Source organism: Mirounga leonina, unplaced genomic scaffold (assembly GCF_011800145.1).
Source record: "Mirounga leonina isolate KUSES-001 unplaced genomic scaffold, KU_Mleo_1.0 Mir_152, whole genome shotgun sequence".
NCBI lineage: Eukaryota > Metazoa > Chordata > Mammalia > Carnivora > Phocidae > Mirounga > Mirounga leonina.
In genome coordinates this window covers 6715520-6735253 of record NW_023270380.1, presented here as the reverse complement: position 1 = coordinate 6735253, position 19734 = coordinate 6715520, and the positions used below count along the sequence as shown (strand labels likewise).

Below are 19734 nucleotides of genomic sequence, written 5' to 3'. Positions count from 1 at the left end.
AGAGAGATGAGAAACTCTGAAATTCCCCCAGGAATTTGGGGTCCCTAATTCCAGTTTATTCCTGTAGCCTAGCTGCTTCCTTGCTCTTGTGGTCCATGAGTCCCTCCTGTGTCCTTGTAATACATTCTTCCTTGCTTAAACCTGTTCTGGTAGATTTCTATGAATTTTGCACTAAGACATAACACTGGAAAAGGTAAGTATGCTTACAGAAAATGTTTTCCTGTTTGCTAAAGGCTGAAAAGGAAGATTAGCACTGGAAACATTTGTATCTGGATCAACTCCGCACTACCTAAAAAACCACTGGGTGACTTTGGCAAAAGGCACTATGCTTCATGGATCAATTGAACTTTTGCAACTCCTCCTTTTCCGCCTGACTCCATTTATGTGCCCACCATGTGAGTCCCATTCGGAGAGAACCGGGAGAAGTGCAGTAGGGAATCATTCATCATGTATCAAATAACAAATTATACAACATTGGGTTAATTATACTTATGTCATGACACTGCATCTTACCTCATGAGTCTGAACCAAGAATAGTATAACGGTCTTGGACAGTACTTCCCCTCAGTACTCTCCCATGACCTGGAGCACCAGAAAAATCTTTCAGGGGTTACTTTCACTCTTTGTCCCCATGCATTGTTTCAGCTATTCTAAACAGGAACCCTACTCTCATCCTTGGCCAGGGCAATTGTATTATCCTAACTGCTCACAAGTTTATTTTTTGTAAATGAGGATTGTAGGACATGTCCGTATTATGGGTTAGAAAACTCTTGGCATAAAGTCTACACTGCTAACTGATCTGTTCAACAAATAGTTATTGAGCGATTACTACGTGTCAGGTGCTATTCTGTATGCAGAGGAATCTTACTTTTTTAGTTGAAAAGAAAGGAAATAAACAAGATAAGTAAAACAGGTAGTATTGAAGAATAGTGCTAAGGAGAAAATAAAGCAGAGAAAAGAGAGGAAGTATCAGGGCAGGGGGAATTACAATTCTAGGCATGGAAGGTACTCCAAGAAATGGAATTTTGAGTGAGTATCTGAAAAAGGTGGAGGAGCAGGCCACATAGGTATTTGGTAGTTGAAGGAGAGTATGCCAGGCAGAGAACAGGAGTTGCAAAGGTTGGTGGAAGCTTGCTCAGTATGTTTGAAGAACAGCAAAGAGGCAAATCTGGCTGAGGATGAACATGCTGAGGAGAAAGTAAATAGAGATGAGGTTAGAGAATAATGAGGGTCATCACTTCTTGGACTTTTGGCTAAGATCAAGTGGAGAATAATGAGGGTCAGATCACATGAGGTCACTGTAAACACTCAGGCTTTTTATGAGGAGCAAGGAGGGAGCCTTTGAAGGGTTATAGGCAGAGAAATGACGTGATCTGATGTATGTTTTAACAAGAGTGCTATAGTGTTTGGTTGAGAAAAAATTAAAGGCAAGTGTGGAAAGAAGCAGGAGGACCAGTTAGGAGGCTTTTGCAGTGATCTGCATGAGAAACAATGGTGGCTTGAACTAAGAAAGAGCAGCAGGATTTTCTATTGGACCAGATTGGGGTGAGAAAGAAAGAAAGAGAAAGGACAATAAAACATCAAGAATTTGGGGCTGACTCACCGGAAGTAGGGAGTTGCCATTTCCTGACAAGGCAAAGATGTCAAGAAGAGTATGTTGGAGCAGGATGCTTATTAGACATCAAAGCAAATGTATCAGGGGGGCAGATGGACATATGTCTATAACTGAATGCAGAGGTCTAAACTAGAGATAGAAATTTGGGAGCCACTAACATATGACAGCATTCAAAGTGATGGGAAGAAATCGCCAAGGGAGTGAGAGTAAATAACAAAAGAAAAGGCCATACTTAAAGATTTATTTATTCATTTGAGAGAGAGAGAGAGCGCTCATGAGTGGGGGGAGGGAGGGAGGGGCAATGGGAGAGGGAGAGAGAAAATCTCAAGCAGGTTCCCCACTGAGTGCAGAGCCTGATGCAAGGCTTGATCTCACAACTCTGAGCTCATGACCTGAGCCAAAATCAAGAATCGGAATTTTTTTTTTTTTTAAGATTTCATTTATTTATTTTACAGAGAGAGAGAACACAAGCAGGGGGAGCAGCAAGCAGAGGGAGAGGGAGAAGCAGACTTCCCGCTGAGCAGGGAGCCAGGCATGAGGCTTGATCCCGGACCCGGGATCATGACCTGAGCCAAAGGCATTTGACCAACTGAGCCACCCAGGTGCCCCAAGAGTTGTAGTCTTAACTGACTGCACCCCCCAGGTGCCCCAAGAAGGTCATATTTAGAGGCCATGGAAATGAGGACAAACCAGCAAAAATATTGAGAGGAAAGAAACTAAGGGGTAGGAGCAAAACCAGGGGAAGTCAAGTGAAGAAAGTGTTTCAAGGAGAAGGTGCTCAGCAGTGCCCAATGCTGCTTTAGGTCAGGTCAATGAGAACTGAGAACTGATCTTGGATATAGCAATAAAGAAGTCAGTGGGGAGCTTCCATAAGAGCAGTTTTGGTGGGGTCAGTGGGGACAAACAATTAAAGTGGGTTAATGAGAGAACAGGAGGAGCAGAATTGGACACGGCAAATATAGTTAACTATTTTAAGGAGTGTTCTGTAGGAAGAAAGACATGGCAGAAATAGGGTCAAGAAAGTGTTTTTAAAAGGTGGGAGTACTTGCAACATGTTTTTACATATTGATGGAATCCGTCTGCAGAGTGGGAAATCCATCATGCAGAACACAATGAGAGAATTGTTAGAGCAATGCCCTTTGGTTAGCAAAGGGAACAGAGCTGGGGTGTAATGGGTGGAGGCAAAGGAGAAAAGGCAGACGCAGGTTGGTGGGTAGGTGAGGGGGTGGGAGACATGGCTATACTTTGGTTTCTGTATGCTTTTTGGAAATGAAATAAAATTTCTGGTTAACATACTTCTTTTTTAAATACAAAGATAGTCATGGTAGAGATACTGACTCTGGGATGGAAAGGGTATCTTTATAACATGAAAAGTCCTCATGTTGCTAATGCTGTTGCCATGAACAGTGACACAATGGTGTACTAATATTCCAAGACAGCCTGGTGGTTTTCTCCCAAATAGTTCTTTCTGACACTGTTATCTGGACATTTTAAAGTGTTTTCCTTAACCATCAACCCTATTAAAATAACCCCACAATAATTAGTTCTTTTTATCTAAACATCAGCTAGTTGTTAGTTTAGATCTTTGAGTCAGAAAGTTTTTCTTGCTATTTTTTTTTCTCAAAGTGTACTACAGTCCTGTTTCCTGGGCATCAGTATGTGTAATCTAGTCTATTTCAAAATTTGGTAATATATGGCTGCTGATTGCTCCATTCATTCAATTTGCAATTTATAGCTACTTTCCAGTTCAAGCTATTAAATGTGGGAACACGGGATAATGGGCCATTTACTGAATTGCTGATACTGATGCTCATGCTGCAAATTGGAAGGGATAATTCTAAAATGTTTAAATGATGTTAGGAAAAGGCTTTTTGTTTGTTCATTGGTTGAAAAAAAAGGCTTGGTAGAGCACTGTTTTTTAGGTGAAAAGTCAGGATTGAAAAACTCTCAAAAATCACCTGGTCTCATCATTCATTTGATGCTTATGCTCCCTTATAACCGCCCCTGCTGAGTGGTGGTCTTTCCTTAGCTCCAGTGCCAAGGAAGTGACTACTTTATTCCTCTACGTCATAGAAATTCATCAGCAAAAACACATTAGTAGTTTTCTATTCAAAATTACTCTTTGGGACAGTCAAGAGATTTTCCAGTTGTTACTCAAAAAATATAAATCGGAATTAGGCTTTTTTACATAGATACAAAATGGAACAAGCAGATGGCATAAATATCTTGTGCAGTAGGTTGAGGGGCAGAGAATCCTCAGCTAATCCTGGTATGAAGCACTAGTCCTTTCATAGGTGAGAGTATAGAAGGTTATAGGGAGTCTGAGCTATAGGGTGCTATCCCAAAGGAAGGTCCTGCATCTTCATTTTCTTTCTTTCTTTTTTTAAGATTTTATTTATTTATTTGACAGCAAGAGAGAAAGAGAAAGAGAGAGAGAGCACAAGCAGAGGGAATGGCAGGCAGAGGCAGAGGGAGAAGCAGACTCCCCACCAAGCAGGGAGCCCACTGCGGGGCTGGATCCCAGGATCCTGGGATCATGACCCGAGCCGAAGGCAGATGCTTAACCAACTGAGCCACCCAGGTGCCCTGTATCTTCATTTGCTTCCATAACCTTGACAGTGTTATAGACATTTCTCTTGTCTCTGCCTTAGCACAAGATATCCGTATTGCTACATTCAAAATCCCACCCTCCTGCTTCATAATTTTGGTCAGAAGATTGAGTTGGTAATCATTAATGTTTAGTAAGATAACTGGATACCACTACACATCTTTTTTTTTTCCCTCTTGAAATCACATCATACAGAGTGAAGAGAAATCATTTCATGTTAATGAATTTGATGTTTTGCTTTGTTTTTCTACGTGGTTAGAATTTATTCCGACTGATACGGATTTTTGCATTTGTGACATGAACCTCGGGGCAGGAAAGTTTATTAAAAAAATGATTTCACTGAGGAGAGAGGAACGAATAGGTGGAGCATGGGATTTTTAAGGCAGTGAAACTATGCCATCTGATACGACAAGGGTGGATGCATGTCATTACACATTTGTCAAAACTCATAGAATGTGTAACACACAAAAAAATAAACTCTAATATAAACTATGGGCATTGGGTGTTAATCACCCAATCAGTGTTGGTACACTGATTGTAACAAATGTACCATTCTGATGGGGGATGTTGATAATTTGGGAGGGCATGTAGGTTGGTGGGAGGGGTATATGGAACTGTATTTTCCACTCCATTGTGCTGTGAGCCTAAAACTACTCTATTAAAAAATAATTTCACAAAGCTTTCAGATATAAACATAGGTTTTTGAAGACATGGGACTTCTAATTTCCAAAGTGTTCTGTCACTAAAAATCTTAGAGCATTCTTGATAAATTAGTAAATTTTTATACATGACAATTAAAATAGCATGATGAAGGCTTTTGATATGAGGACTTCTTTGATAAATAATTTTGTACAGCGAGAATCACTCTAATTTAGTGGTATGATAAACCCAGGGATGTCTGAAAAAAGCACCACAGACTAGGAGCATGAGATTTTTTTTTTTTAAAGATTTTATTTATTTATTTGAGAGAGAGAATGAGATAGAGAGAGAGAGCATGAGAGGGTCAGAGGGAGAAGCAGACTCCCTGCTGAGCAGGAGCCCAACACGGGACTCAATCCAGGGACTCCAGGATCATGACCTGAGCCGAAGGCAGTCGCTTAACCAACTGAGCCACCCAGGTGCCCCATAGGAGCATAAGATTTTAAGACATTTTAAAAACAGAACCTGAAAATTAGGGGAGAGATTGTCTCATGTAATTGTAAAGGTATCTTTAAAATAACTGAATATCTTTGTGTTTTCTAATTGTTTTATAACCCAGTGGCAATTGCAGCCTGGTAAAAAATTGGTAGTATTTTCTAAGAAATTGTAGTTGATTTTATTTTTTTTAAAGATTTATTTATTTATTTATTTATTTATTTATTTATTTAGGGTGGGGGCAGAGGGAGAGGGAGAGAGAATCCCACTCAGATTCCATACTGAACTCAGAGCCCAATGTGGGGCTCCATCCCAGGACCCTGAGATCAGGACCTGAGCTGAAATCAAGAGTTGGACGCTTAACTGACTGAGCCACCCAGGTGTCCCAGTTGATTTCATTATATAGCAAAATAGTGAATCCCTGGGATCATGGAAGAAAGGGGAGGCATAAATGACCCATTTCATTCTTGGGGGACTAGAGGAGTCCCAAGGATGTAGTTTAGTATGGTGGCTCATCCTGCTCCTGTGGGTGATTGTGGACAGTGTCAAACAATGAGAATCCCACTGGGATTCAGACCCTAAGATGTATCAGGTAAGAGGCACTTACCATGCCTTACAGAGTATAGGCTATGCTCCTCTTTTTTTTTTTTTTTCAGAGAAGAGCACAGGATTTTATGTAAGATTCCAAATGCAGGATGGACATCCTGCTCAAGTAGAAGAAGACGATCCTTGAAGTCTGTGTATCTATGAGGGATTATCAGAAGTCCCTAAACAGAAGAAGGAAAATAATACAAAATGGAAGCCAGCAAGTATGTGACTCTGTTAAGGCCACATGGAATCCAAATCTGAATCAAGATGTCGGCGAGTGAGAGGGGCTGAGGCACAGGAGGTAGGGAGCAGACACAATCAAAACCAGACTCTAGGGCGAGAGGGAATGGGGACGAGGAGCCAGCAGGGCGGCAGTGGGGGAGGAAGTGTGAATGTGAGCCTTGGAAAAGAACCAGCAGCACAAAGCAAGGATGAAGCAACTCAATATCCACATGAGACTGAACTCGGGAAAAAGCACCTGACTTTGGAAAAAAATGAAACTTCTTGAGGTTCCAATGACTGCATGGGAACACATTGACAGGAGAGAAGAACTCAGTCAGGGCCAACACAGAAACACCTCCAGCAGCCACTGATGACCTCCTATGACCTTCTCTGCCTTTCCCTACCTGCCCTCACCGTCGCCATGACCTTGTCCCTCTCTACTTCCTGTAATGTTCATCCTCACATCCTAAGAACATTCGCGGTGTTCGCCCTCATGTGTTGTGCCCTGGATCCTATGCAGAGTGGACTGGAGTGGGAGCTGGACCAAAGTCAGACAGTCCCAACGTGCAGGCAAGTGACACAGAACCTTGGGATTTTGTGAAGTCTTTTGCATTATAGACATTAGGTGGGAGAGTGAAATTGGCAAAATAATGATTCTAGTTTTCCCAGTTATCACATTTAATAGATTTCCCCTCTGATCACATTATATGTTAACTTCTAGCATAATGCTATATATTTGTTATGTAAAAGAGGGTTTTATGCAAACTGAATACATCTCTGCGTAAACTCCTTTAGAAATGGAAATAATTCTAACTTGCTCCAGTTTATCAGCTTTAATGCTGTTAAGTGAAAATACTTGAGCATGTCACAGCTGAGCAAATATTAAAGAAAAACAGTGAATGCTTTAGGTAGGTAACTAATAGCAAGCCAGAGGCCAGCCAAGTTCTTTCATTTTAATTACTTTTAATCCCTATCCCTTGTCAAAAGAACAGGGGAAGAGATGGTCTCAGTAAAATTCAAGAAATCCTATCACCAAGCCAAAATTCCCTCTATTAACTAAGTTACAGGTGGAAATCCACTTCTAAAAAAATTGCCATGGCAGGTTGTTAACACGCCAGGACTATCTGCAAATACACTTGTTTAAACACAACAGATTGCCTCTACTCAGCTGGTTCATTAATCACAATTCAGCTTGCTATCAGGAGTGAAAATTACTGATGTTATTAAATTTCCACCCCATTACCTTGACTTTTATTTGGAACCATGCATCAACGATTTCCTTCACTAGAAGTTGCAAGTTCACCAAGCCAAAAAATCACCAAAGAAACACAATACATTTGATGTTATCTTGGAAACCTAAAGAGTCAGTGCAAAGTCTCTTAAGCATTATAGTAATCTGCTCAAGACCATTCTCATGCCATTGCTTCAAGAAACTTGGGTATAGACATTGCAAATAGTGTTTGAGAGAATAAACCTTCAATGCTTAAAGTAATGAATTTCCAGTAATTGGTTTCAACCCATCCTCTGACAAGTCTGTTACTGTCCTCAGTCTTTTTGATAGTGCCCCCAAAACACCTCTGTTTAAGAAACTGGAATCCCTTGCCTTTAATGAAAGGCTGTCGGTTTCATCTTACTGCCTTCTCCAGGAATGTTCCAGTCCAATGATGCTATTTCCCAGCTGTCCCCTGGAAGCGTTTAGGGGTACCCCATCTAGGATTGGTTCTGAGACAGATGTCTTCTAAGAGAAATTGAGATTGTAAGAAATATTAACCAATCAACAAATATTTATCAACTACTGTTCATGGGAACAGAGATAGCCACTAAAGAGAATATAGTATGAGAAGACAGAGTCTTCTGAAACTTTACTATCTAGATGTGTAGAATATGCATATACACAGCAAAAGCTAACTCCTAATACAGAATAGCAGATTGTTGGCGCTAAATGAATGTCATGGGTAGGAACAGCAATAGGACTCTGGAAGACTCACTCTAGATTACCGGGATGAGATAATTAGGCCACCCTCTCAGAGAAGAGAGAGGTATGGCGTGGACAAAGGAGGGGAGGGGAAACAAAGGGATAGAGAGAGATGGGGAATCATTTGTATTTGAGAGCTAAATGGAGAGATTCTGCAACAAATATAAATTTGGTTTTGTGCGTGTTGTCAGTGTGTGTACATTTCAAGTACGAGTAAGATTAACCTTAAGCACATTTTGACACTTCATTTAAAACCTGAAGCACACAGGTGGTCCTCCACACACATAGGCTGATACTGTTTGGCTCCATTAATAATCACGGGAAATAGAGCCCTAGTGGAATTACCATCCCATGACCCCGAGATCACTATCTGAGTCAAAATCAAGAGCCAAGCCACCCAGGTGCCCCCCCCGCTTCCCTTTCTATTAAGAATTGAAGGTAGTAGCACTCATTGTTGATTTGTGTAACCTCTTGCTCATTCTCTGTAAACTTGTAGGGTTCTCAGCCAAGGGCCTTGCTCCCTTCCTCCAAGCTAAATTCTAGAAGGAATTTGAATTTTGGTAGGAAGGACAAAGGACTAAAAGCAATTGGCATGGGTCCAATGGCAGTGCCCTGGAAAAGACTCTGCTTAGCGTCTCTGAACGCTGTCCTGATGAACTTGCCTTTCTGGAGGAGTGAGCAGCGAAATCTTTCTTGGTACTGTAAGTGCTTCTACATTTTTGTCATTTGCTATTCTTTCTTAAAAAGTTTAGCAGGAGCTGGTTTTTGTGGCTTTCAACCAATGAGGGTTAGCGTCGGCACTTTCTTTCCTCTGTTACAACTTCCAGCCACAGCGTTAGAGGTGGAAAGGTTCAAACTGAGCATCATTGTGGAACTGTGCAGGAAGCAGGGGTGACATCACAGGTATTTTGCACAACGCTGGTTTCAGTGCAGTTGATTTTCGGAAAAGCAAAGTCCACAAAGAGGCCAGGGGAGAGAACAAAAGGAGCAGTCTGTTCACAAAGGAACAACGCCCCTCCTAACACCCATAACAATTAACAGTAAGACAGATCTCAGCAGACGTCATTAGGAATGCATCTCAGGCAAAACGCCGACAATTTCTAATTTCACTTGCCAGGAAAAAAACCCATTTGTCCCCAGAAGTTTTGTGTCAGGCATCTGAGCTGGAAACGAATGGGGGTATTGTTGTTGCTGTTACTTCCTGGGTTAGGTAACCAGGAAGACAATAGCTATTGGACCCCTGCGCTGGAGTGACCCCTTTCCTCCTTCTGTTGACTGACCACTCAAATTGTGCTGCAGGGACAAATCTAGAGGGGCTCTAACTACAGACCGTGGTTGCTGCCCTTAATTTCACAAGCACTAAAAGACCTGAGATGAAAGGTCCACTAAAGGACCTGAGATTTTATAAGAAGAAAATTTATAATCTAGTCTTTTTTTAAAAAAAATGACAAAAAATTCCCAGGATTTTTAAATAACGTAATCCCACAAAGTATGTGTTACCAATAAAAATCAAACGTAGTGCAGAGATGAGAAATCTTGAAAAACCACTCCACTGGATCTGATAAGAGAAAAGCTTTAGCAGAAGGATGGGGACAGAACACATTTATATGAGGGACAGAAGGGAATGGGAGAATAGAAAATAGAGGTTTGGCAAAGAAAAGAAGAGGAAATGTAGAAAAGTAGCTGAAAGAGTCGGGGCGCCTGGGTGGCTCAGTTGGTTAAGCGGCTGCCTTTGGCTCAGGTCATGATCCTGGGGTCCTGGGATCGAGCCCCACATCTGGCTCCCTGCTCAGCAGAGAGTCTGCCTCTCCCTCTCCCTCTGCCTGCCACTCTGCCTATTTGTGCTCTCTCTTTCTCTGTCAAATAAATAAATAAAATCTTAAAAAAAAAAAAGAAAAGTAGCTGAAAGAGTCAGTTCGTTGTTTTTAAGCTGCTGAAGAGGAAGAGGACTGATGTGGCTGGCTTCTGGGCATGCTGCCTGTGCAGTCACACGGGCCTCTGTGCTCAGAAGGGCCCTGCACCTGGTTGAATGCTCTGCTGTCACTGTCTTGAAATTCTTAGCATCTTTTGAACCAGGACCCTGCATTTTCATTTTGCACGGTCACCTCAAATTATGAAAATGCTCAGAAAGGTATAACACACTAGTGTTGGCTGATTAATGTCCCCCCAAAATGTGTACATCCTAATCCCCCAAACCTGTGAATGTGTTACCCTATATGGCAACACCATGTGATTAAGAATTTTGGGGACTGGCACCCACCCACATACCCAATAAACAAGCTCTGTCTCCAGAAAAATTATTAAAGAAAGAATTTTGAGGTGGGGAGATCATCCTGGATTATCTGGGTGGGCCCTATGTAATCACAGGGGTCTTTATGAGAAGGAGACAGTAGAGTTAGGGTCGGCAAGAGAAGGCATGTGACAATGGAAGCCGAGGGAGTGAAGATGTGACAGTGTGGTGCACAGTTATGAGCTAAGGAATGCAGGTGGCTTCTAGAAGCTGGGAAAAGCAAGGAAACATATTGTCCCCTAAAGTCCTTAGAAGATGCAGCCCTGCTGATCTAATTTGGACTTCTGATCTTCAGAACTTCAGACCCCTAAGATAATAAATTTGTTTTGTTTAAAGCCACTAAATTTATGGTAATTTGTTATAGAAGCAATGGGAATCTAATACACACTGCATATATGTAAGCTGATGTATTGCTAGTTTTCTAGAAATCAAGGCTATTACTATAAATAACAGCTATCATTGATTGAACACTTCCTTTGTGCTAGGCACCATACTAAGCCTTTTATGTATATAATCTTATGTAATCCTAAAACAGTGTTTGAGGTGGGTGTTATACACTTACAGATGAACAAATTGAGACTCACAGAGGTTAAGTAACTTCAGTAAGTCTGGAGCCACGTAATAATCTAGGATGTTTTAGAGGTGGGAGCTGAAGCCAGTCTGTATCACTCCAGGAGCTTCTGTGTGTTTATCCCCATTCCTATACATTATTATAAACTTTTGCGTTTGTTCCCATTCTTCAACGTGCATCATGTTTGCCTCAACAGAGGAGTGGGAATGGGACGAGGAAGAGGATGACATCCACGGCTGCGGGTATGAAATGAAAGAGGAGCCCGAGCCACCTGTCCAGGTCGCAGGTGGCTTAATAAGGCAGTTGCGGTAGATCTGAGGCTACAGAACACTGAATGAGACAAAGAAAGCGCTCTGGCTCGGAAGCCGAAGATCCCGCAGCGCCCGTTCCTAATTTGCCTAGGTTCCGGGCGCATCCTGGAGCCTCCCGGCTGGGCGGCGTCAGGGAACCACCACACGGGGATAACCCCCCGCCCGGTTTCCAGGAGCAACTGTCCGGGGAGGGGGCGCGGCTCGGCGGCCCGCCGAGGGGAGGGAGCCCCACACGCACCTCCTCTTGTTTTGGAGGCCCGCGTGGTCCTGCCTCATTGGCCGCCGTGGAGCCCGAGGCCCCCGGGGGAGGCGGAGCGGCCTCCGCTGCTGTAGTTCCCGGGTTCTCCCGGCCGCCGGCCCCGCCTTCCGGCAGGAGGCCGGCTCGCGGCCGCGCGGGGACCACAACTCCCACAAGGCGCCGCGCTCGGAGGGGGCGTGGCCGGGGCAAGGGGAAGCCAGGGGCGGGGCCGCCTAGGGGATGAAGTGGGGGCGCTCGGCTCTCCAGCCTCACTCGCAGCTGCGGGGAGCTGGGGAGAGTGGGCCCCGCCTCCGGACGGGCGTGCAGACCTCTGACCCTGGAGTCTCTCAGCCGCCGGGAACCGTCCGCTTGGGTCGTCACCCGGGCCTCCCGCCGTTCCCCGGCCCCGAGGGGCCCGGCCGGCCGCGGTGGGGGGAGAGGTCAGCATGAACCGGGGGGCCCGGCGGGCCGGCGCCGGGCAGGGGGCGGCGGCCGCAGTGCAGCTGCTGGTCACCCTGAGCTTCCTCCCGAGCGTCGTCGAGGCCCAGGTGAGCCCGAGTGATGGCGGGGCGGGGACGCCCGGCCGAACGCCAGCGGTAGCGGCGAACGGGCCGCAGCCGGGGCGCGGGGAGGGCTGGGGCCGGACCCCGAGGGGCTTCTGGCGAGCGGGAAGGGCTGGGGGCTGGAACCCGAACCGTCACGTCCAGGAAATGTCTGCGAACCGCTTGCGGTGTGTGCGGGGATGGCGACGCTCGTGGGGCGATGGCAGTAAAAAGAGGAAGATGGTGACGGTCCCCTGAGGTGTTTTCGCTTTTCTTTCTGATTTTTTAAGCGGCTGGGAGTGTGGCGGGAGATGAGATGGGAATGAAAACGTCATCAGCTGTTTGGGGAAGGGAACGCGCGGTAGAAAGGGTGAAGCCCTCCCCTTCAACGGGGAGGGAGGGGAGGTGGATCCCCGCGCCCCGCAAAAGTGGAGTGGGTAGGGAGGGGGACAAGACCTAACTTCCTTGAACTTTTGGACTAGAGAGCCCCTCGGCTTCTACCCTTGCTCTAGCATCTTTCCTTGCTTGGGACTGCTGTATTTTTTACCCAACTTGTGGCATCTCCAGGTGAGCCCAAGTAAGAAACTGGTGGGGGGGCTGTGTCTGGCCTTACAAGGCCTATCAGTAATGAGGTGATGGCTGGAGAGTAAGTTAGAATTTAGGGGCTGCCTTTGTGAAACCTTTATTACCGAAGTGTTCTCACTACGCTGGAAATCGAGGGTTTTGGAAACCAGAGCCTTTGCCTTGCGAGCCCTGTTTGCTTCTTTCTACGAAGAATTTGAATAGCCTGCCAGGTGCTGCTATGCCTTGTCTGCACCTGCTACAAAGTGGCAAAACTGCTGAGAGAGAGAGAGAGAGAGAGAGAGAGGTGTCTCAGGTGGCTCGATAATGAGGGGAGATGTCATTTGAAGCAAGTAATGCTCATTGCTGAGAAAAACTGAAGCTACGAGTGTAACCGTGTAAACGTGTTTTTCTGACTTTATTCACATACTTTTTTTCATGGCGTTACAGTGTTGTGCACTAAATCCCAGAAAGCCTGAATATCCTATTTGTGTGAATATTTTTTTAAATGAATGATTTGGTTAAAAAAAAAAAAGGGGCAGACTTGGTTTCGGTGTTGGTGAGCATGTTAAAAATGCAGATTCTCCGGCCCCCCTGCCACATGTTCTGATTTAGTGGATCTGGATGCGACCCAGGGATCAGCAATTTTAAACAGACCTTGTTTGTAAGTAACTGTAATGCAGTTATCCTCTGAACTACCTTTTGAACCCTGCTTAGAAAACACTGAAATAGTGGAAATCTGGAAATCTTCTAAAAAGTAAATTTTCCAAATTGTCTTTAGCAAATTGTTTTCTAGCTACTGGTTGGGTGATAGTGTTTGGGTGGAATATACATTTAGATATTTTTCTAAAAGGAGATTTTTCTCATTTTTTCTTTTTATAGCCTATATTAATTGTATACTTTGTCATCAATCTGGAAACTTCAGGTTTTTTCATCTACTAATTACATGTGTTACTGTTTTATAATTGCATGTGTACTTTTCTTTTATCCCAAAGAATATATGTTATTTTATCATGTCCAAGTGAATACATATAGTTCCAAAATTAAAGATTTGTGCATATTCAAAGTAGCGTTGTGCCAAACAGTCCTCAAAAATGGATACATTTGGTTTTTGTTTCCAGTGGTATTTTCTAATATAGTGTTGGAGCATATTATAGATAGTATTTTAATTCCAACATGTTTAAATATATATTATCTCATTTTATTGGATCTGTCTCCCAGAAGTGCGCCTATTGAGGTAACTGAAGTTCAAAAAGCTTACATGACTAATATCACTTCTTAAGTGCACAAGATTAAACTGGAGCCCTAGTAGGCCCTCTTTTCTTCTGTACAGTACATCTCAGCATGCTTGCTTCTTTAGGGTATTAAAATAAAGCAGAGGGAGACCCAGGAAAATAAAGTGGAAATAAGATAGTTCTTTCACTTCTCTTATGTATACTAAATTGGAAGGGGGGGGGGGGAAGCCCAGTAAAGCATAAAGGGAATAATTAGATTTTTTTTTAAATATGTCCATTTATAAGAAATCATTTAAGGAGAGGAATACATTGAATATGTCTCCTTGGAATGAAAGCATAAAGTTATTTTTGAGCACATAAAATGATAGGCATTTGTATATCTCAAACCCCTTTTTCTTTCTTTCTTTTTTTTTTTTTTAAGATTTTATGTGAGGGGCGCCTGGGTGGCTCAGTTGGTTAAGCGACTGCCTTCAGCTCGGGTCATGATCCTGGAGTCCCAGGATCGAGTCCCGCATTGGGCTCCCTGCTCGGCAGGGAGTCTGCTTCTCCCTCTGACCCTCCTCCCTCTCATGCTCTCTGTCTCTCATTCTCTCTGTCTCAAATAAATAAAAATAAAAATCTTTAAAAAAAAAAAAAAGATTTTATGTGAGACAGAGCATGAGCTGGTGGGGGGCGGGGAGGGGGAGGTGGGGAGCAGAGGGAGAACAACTTGGGGCTTGATCCCAGGAACCAGAGATCATGACCTGAGCCAAAGTCAGATGTTTAACCAACTGAGCGACCCAGGCACCCTTCATACCCCGTTTTCTTATAAATTAAATGCAAATGTGCTTTGTAGTCTGGGAAGCACTACAAAGGAAAGACCTAGTGAATATAAGTGGTATGACAAGTTAATCTTCCTATAAAGAAGTAATTTTAGTCAGATGTATTTTTAAGTCTTTCTAAATGCATCTGAGGTGGCATGAAATCAGAGAATACATAGAGTCCCCCTGTTCCCAGTGGAAAGCTGATCTTGAGACTCAAATAGTGTTGTTCCAGTCCATTACCCAGAGGATTTTCCCCCAACCCTGAAGATCTTGACTTTCTGCTGTAATAGCTCCTTGGTGTGGTATGGACGAGAAATAAAGGCTCAGTGTGTGCCCAAAGAGAGAAAACTAAAAGGAGACCCCACCATAAAGCTTGAACTCCAAAGAGCTACATCCTCAGTATGAGAAATGAGTCCTACCAGGAATAAGGGAAAAGTAAGAAACTTGCTAGGGAAGGGGGAAAAGACTCCCTTGAGAATCTATAACCATGAGCCAGCTCTTACAAAGGTTTGCAGGCCAAATTCATGCCACCTATGCTAGGAAAAGCTTCAAGTGGAAAATTTATTTTGTAGCAGACCTAGGTGGGTATGCCCCCAGTTTACTGGTAAGAGCGAATATCCATCCCCTCTGGAGGAATTTATTTTCAACCCAGGCCCTAAAGAACTCTTGAAGATCTAGTGCCGAGGAGAATAAGCAGCTAATAGTCAAAAATCACCAAACACTAGGCACCATGAATGAGGTACTAGAAATATAGACTATGGAAAAAGACCTGTGATGACCTTAGATTCTGAAAATATCGGAGCTAATTTAAACACATTAAACATAGTAAATTTAAATACAAAGGGGTGGCTGGCAGAGACAGAGACCTTGACCTGAAAGTATGGAAAGGGAACAAGAGATTTTAAAGAATGATAAAAAAAAAAAAATTAAAACATAATGTGATGGGATTTCTAGAGCTGAAATTAAAAACTGAATGGATGGATTAGATAGCTGATTACATCCAGCAGAAGAAATGATTATGAATCAGGCAACCATTTTATGTCTTTTTCTACTTAATTTTCCAACACTTTCCCTTTTCTTAGCTTCGTACTTCACTAACAAAATTGGAGTAATCAATGTAATCCATGTGTTTACCTATTAGTCTCTGTACGCACACATCATGACTTCCAAAGGATTACCGTAGATGAACTGTGAACTCTTATCAAAGGCTAATCCCTCTCTCGTATATTAGGTCCCATTCCTTCTGTCAAGGACATGGCTCAAGCAAATCTTCCCTTTCTCTCCTAGATCATTAATTTTTCCTTGTCTGATGGACTGGTACTGTCATCCTAAAACATAGTGTTAATTCTAGTTTACAGTTCTCTCTTGATCCGCCCATCTCTTCCTGGCTCCGCTCCATTTTTCTGTCCTCCTCTATAGAGAAACTCCTCAAATGAATTATCCTTATTCCTTCCATTCTGGTCCTCTCTTCAGCCTACTCCAGTCAGACTTTTGCCCCTACCACTCCTCAGAAACTGCTCTGGTCAAGGTCACTAATGTCTTCCTTGTCGTTAAAGCCAATAGTTTTGAAACCTTAGCTTTATCTATAGACAGCATTTTTTCCCCACAGTTCATCACTTACTCTCCTTGAAATACTTTTTTCTTTGGGCTTCCAGGATGTACTTTTCTGATTTTTGTCTTGTCTTTCAGGTCTTTCTGGTATCCTTTGCTTGTTTCTCCTCTTTCAACCCCACCCATGACCACTGGGATGGGGAGAGGGGTGCTAGAGATTGAGCTCTGTAAAAGCTCTTAAAACAAGATTGATGAGTTTCCAGGTGGGTGAATACAGACCCTTGCTGGGAGGGGGGCTCGGAGGCAGGGAAGGTCTATACTTGCACCCCCCAATACCTTGCCCTATGCCCCTATCTATCCTATTTGGCACTTCCTGAGTTGTGTCCTTTACAATAAACCAGAAAACAAGTGTTTCCCTGGTTCTGTAAGCCATTGCAAATTACTGAACTTGAGAAGATAGTCGTGGGAACCCCCAATTTATAGCTGGTCAGTCACAAGTCACAAGTAGGTGGCTTGGAACTTTGGACTGATACCTAAAGTGGGGACAGTCTTTGTGACTGAGCCCTTAATTTGTGAGGTCTGCTCTAACTCCAGATGGTATCAGAACTGAATTGGGCACCCAGTTGGTGTTGGAGAGTTGGAGAATTGGTTGATGTGAGAAAACCCCAAGTTCCATTAAAGCCAAAGCCTTATAATGGTCTCCTATTTTTCCTTTTCACCTACTACGGAGTCCTCATTGTTCCTCAGAAACTTTGGGCCAGCTGACTGCCTCAAGGCATTTATATTTTGTGTTTCCAAAGCCTGGAGTGCTTTCCCCTCACTCTCCCAAATTGTGTGGCTTGTTCCTTTTCCTCCTTCAAGTATTGCCAAAATTTCACGAGACCTTTTGTAACTCTCCTTTTAAAAATAGTAGCAGCTCAGTCCTGCAATGCCTGTCTGCATTCCCTGGTTTTCCTATTACTTTATTACCATCTGACAGACTGTACTTGGCTCATTCTTTTTTTTTTTTTCTTTCCTATGAGAATGTAAGCTCATGGAGGGCAGAGATTTTTTTCGGTTTTTTTTCTTTCTTTCTTTCTTTCTACTACTTCTGCACTCCCAGCAGTTAGAACAGTGCAAGGCTTATATTAGGTAGATCCTCAAGTATGTTGAATGAATGAATGAGTGAATCAATAAATGAATGGAAAATAAAAGCAAATGAATTATTCAGAATGAAGCTCAGAGAAAAAATGGGATAGTAAATTTTAAAGAGAGCTTAAGAGACATGGTCTAATATAATATGTCTGGTTGGAGTTCCAGAAGAATGTACTAGAATAGGGAACAAGTATCGATTCCTGCATGTTAATATGAAAAAGACAACCCAGTAGAAAAATGAAAAAAAGACAGGTATTTCACACAAGAAGAAATACAAATGTCTTATAGAACATAAAACATTATACTTCATTAGTACAAAAATCAGATACCCTTTCATGCTTACTAGATTGGCAAAAATTAAAAAAAATATCAAATATTGGTAAGGATAGGATTTAGCAGTAACTTCTGTCTGCTGTTGGTAGGATTATAAATTGATATACCTATTTTGAAAATGAGCTATAGTAATTCCACTTGTAAGCATATAAGGTGGAGAAACTCTTACACACACATATATATATAGGGAGATAATGAAAAATACATTTGTGTAGCATTATTCTTTAACTTAATCTGGAAACAACCGAAGTACGGATTGCATTAGTTTCCTCTTGCTGCTGTAACAAATTGCCACAAATTTAGTGGCTTAAAACAATACAAATTTATGATCACATAATGCTGTATGTAGGCCAGGAGTCTGCAGATGGGTTTTACAGGGATAAAACCAAGGTATCAACAAGGCTGCATTTCTTCTGGAGGCTCTAGGGGAGAATCATTCCTTCCCTTTTCCAAGCTTCTAGAGGCTGCTTTGTTCCTGGCATATGTCCTCTTCCCCTGTCTTAAAAGCCAGTAATGCAGCATCTTCCAGTCTGACTCTGACACTTGTCTTCCTCTTACAAGGATCTTAGTATTGAGTCCACTTAAATAATCCAGTATAATCTTAGCATCTCAAGATCCTTAATCACATCTGCAGAGTCACTTCTGCTGTGTACAGTAACATATTCACAGGCTTCAGGAATTAGGGCATGGATATCTTTGGGGGGCATTATTTTGCCTACCTTACAGGTCAACAATAGAACAAATACATTGTGATATTTTCATATAATGCAACATTTATAGCAGGGTAAAATGAGCATAAAACTCGTTATGGTGGGCAGCTGTCAAAATATTAGCAAAAGAAGTATAGCACAATATAGTTCACACAATAGATGCCATTAATATTAAGGTTCAAAAACAAACCCTCTATATTGTTTAGGGATATATCGTTTGTGATGAAATTAGAAGGAAAAATAAAGAAATTAACAAAAATAATTCTACCTCCAGGGGGAGGGAGATGGCTATAATTAGAAAGGGACTTGAAAGATAATAGCCGTATTCTATTATTTTTATTTTTTATTTATTTTTTTAAAGATTTTATTTATTTATTTGACAGAGAGAGACACAGCGAGAGAGGGAACACAAGCAGGGGGAGTGGGAGAGGGAGAAGCAGGCTTCCCGTGGAGCAGGGAGCCCGATGCGGGGCTCGATCCCAGGACCCTGGGATCATGACCTGAGCCAAAGGCAGGTGCTTAACGACTGAGCCACCCAAGCGCCCCTATTTTTAAAGATTATTTATTTTAGAAAGAGGTGGGGTAGGGAGGGGGCGAGAAGCAGGTTCCTTGCTGAGCAGGGAGCCTGAAGGGACAGGCTGAGGCTCCATCCCAAGACCCTGAGATCATGAGCTGAGCTGAAACCAAGAGTCAGATACTCAACCAGTGAGGCACCCAGGCACCCCTCTATTTCTGTTTTTAAAAATTTTGGTGATATGCAGGTTTTTGTCTTAGTAGTTGTCTTTAAGAGTTAGAAATAAACATGATAATTTTGTATACCTTACCCCAGCCTCTACCACAATTAAAATATTTTTAAAAACCCCAAAATATGGTGGTTTACTAAAAAGCCACAATTTAAGAAAAATTTGTAAGAAAGAGCAATCACTGGATAAAATATTTTTAAAACCTAAAAAGTTGTCAGTTGGTGTTTCTACTGCCCCCACCCCCTGCAATTACTTAGAATTTGAAGTTTTATAAATAGTAAGCTAGAGAAATGGAATGAAATTCAATAGAGTTAGTGACAGGATCTTAGTAACTAGGATAGTAAAGCATCTGGAATTCTAGAGCCAAAATTGTTGTTAACGATCCTTTGTTCTTTAAAGATAATATACCTCTGACTCTTTATGGTGTAGGGAGTTTGGGAACACATTTGCATTCCTAGGGGAAAAGCATGAGAAAGTAACAACTGGGAAGTTCTGGTTTCCATTTTCTGATCATCTTTGCATAAATTCCTCCAATGGATCATACAAATGATCTTTAACAACATAGGTCCC

At 42.5% G+C, this 19734-nt stretch overlaps 1 protein-coding gene across 3 annotated transcripts in view; it reads left to right on the top strand.

Moving 5' to 3' along the window:
• The first annotated feature begins 11806 nt into the window (after positions 1–11806).
• The window catches only part of ERO1B (endoplasmic reticulum oxidoreductase 1 beta), a 60839-nt gene continuing 52911 nt past the window's right edge, over positions 11807–19734 (top strand). Inside the window, exon 1 of one of the 3 annotated variants that reach the window (XM_035008515.1) lies at positions 11807–12100. In XM_035008515.1, the coding sequence (XP_034864406.1) occupies positions 11999–12100 (102 nt within the window). In that variant the 5' untranslated portion in view covers positions 11807–11998. The remainder of the gene's footprint in view (positions 12101–19734) is intronic. The other 2 variants (XM_035008514.1, XM_035008516.1) reach the window with 2 other exon arrangements.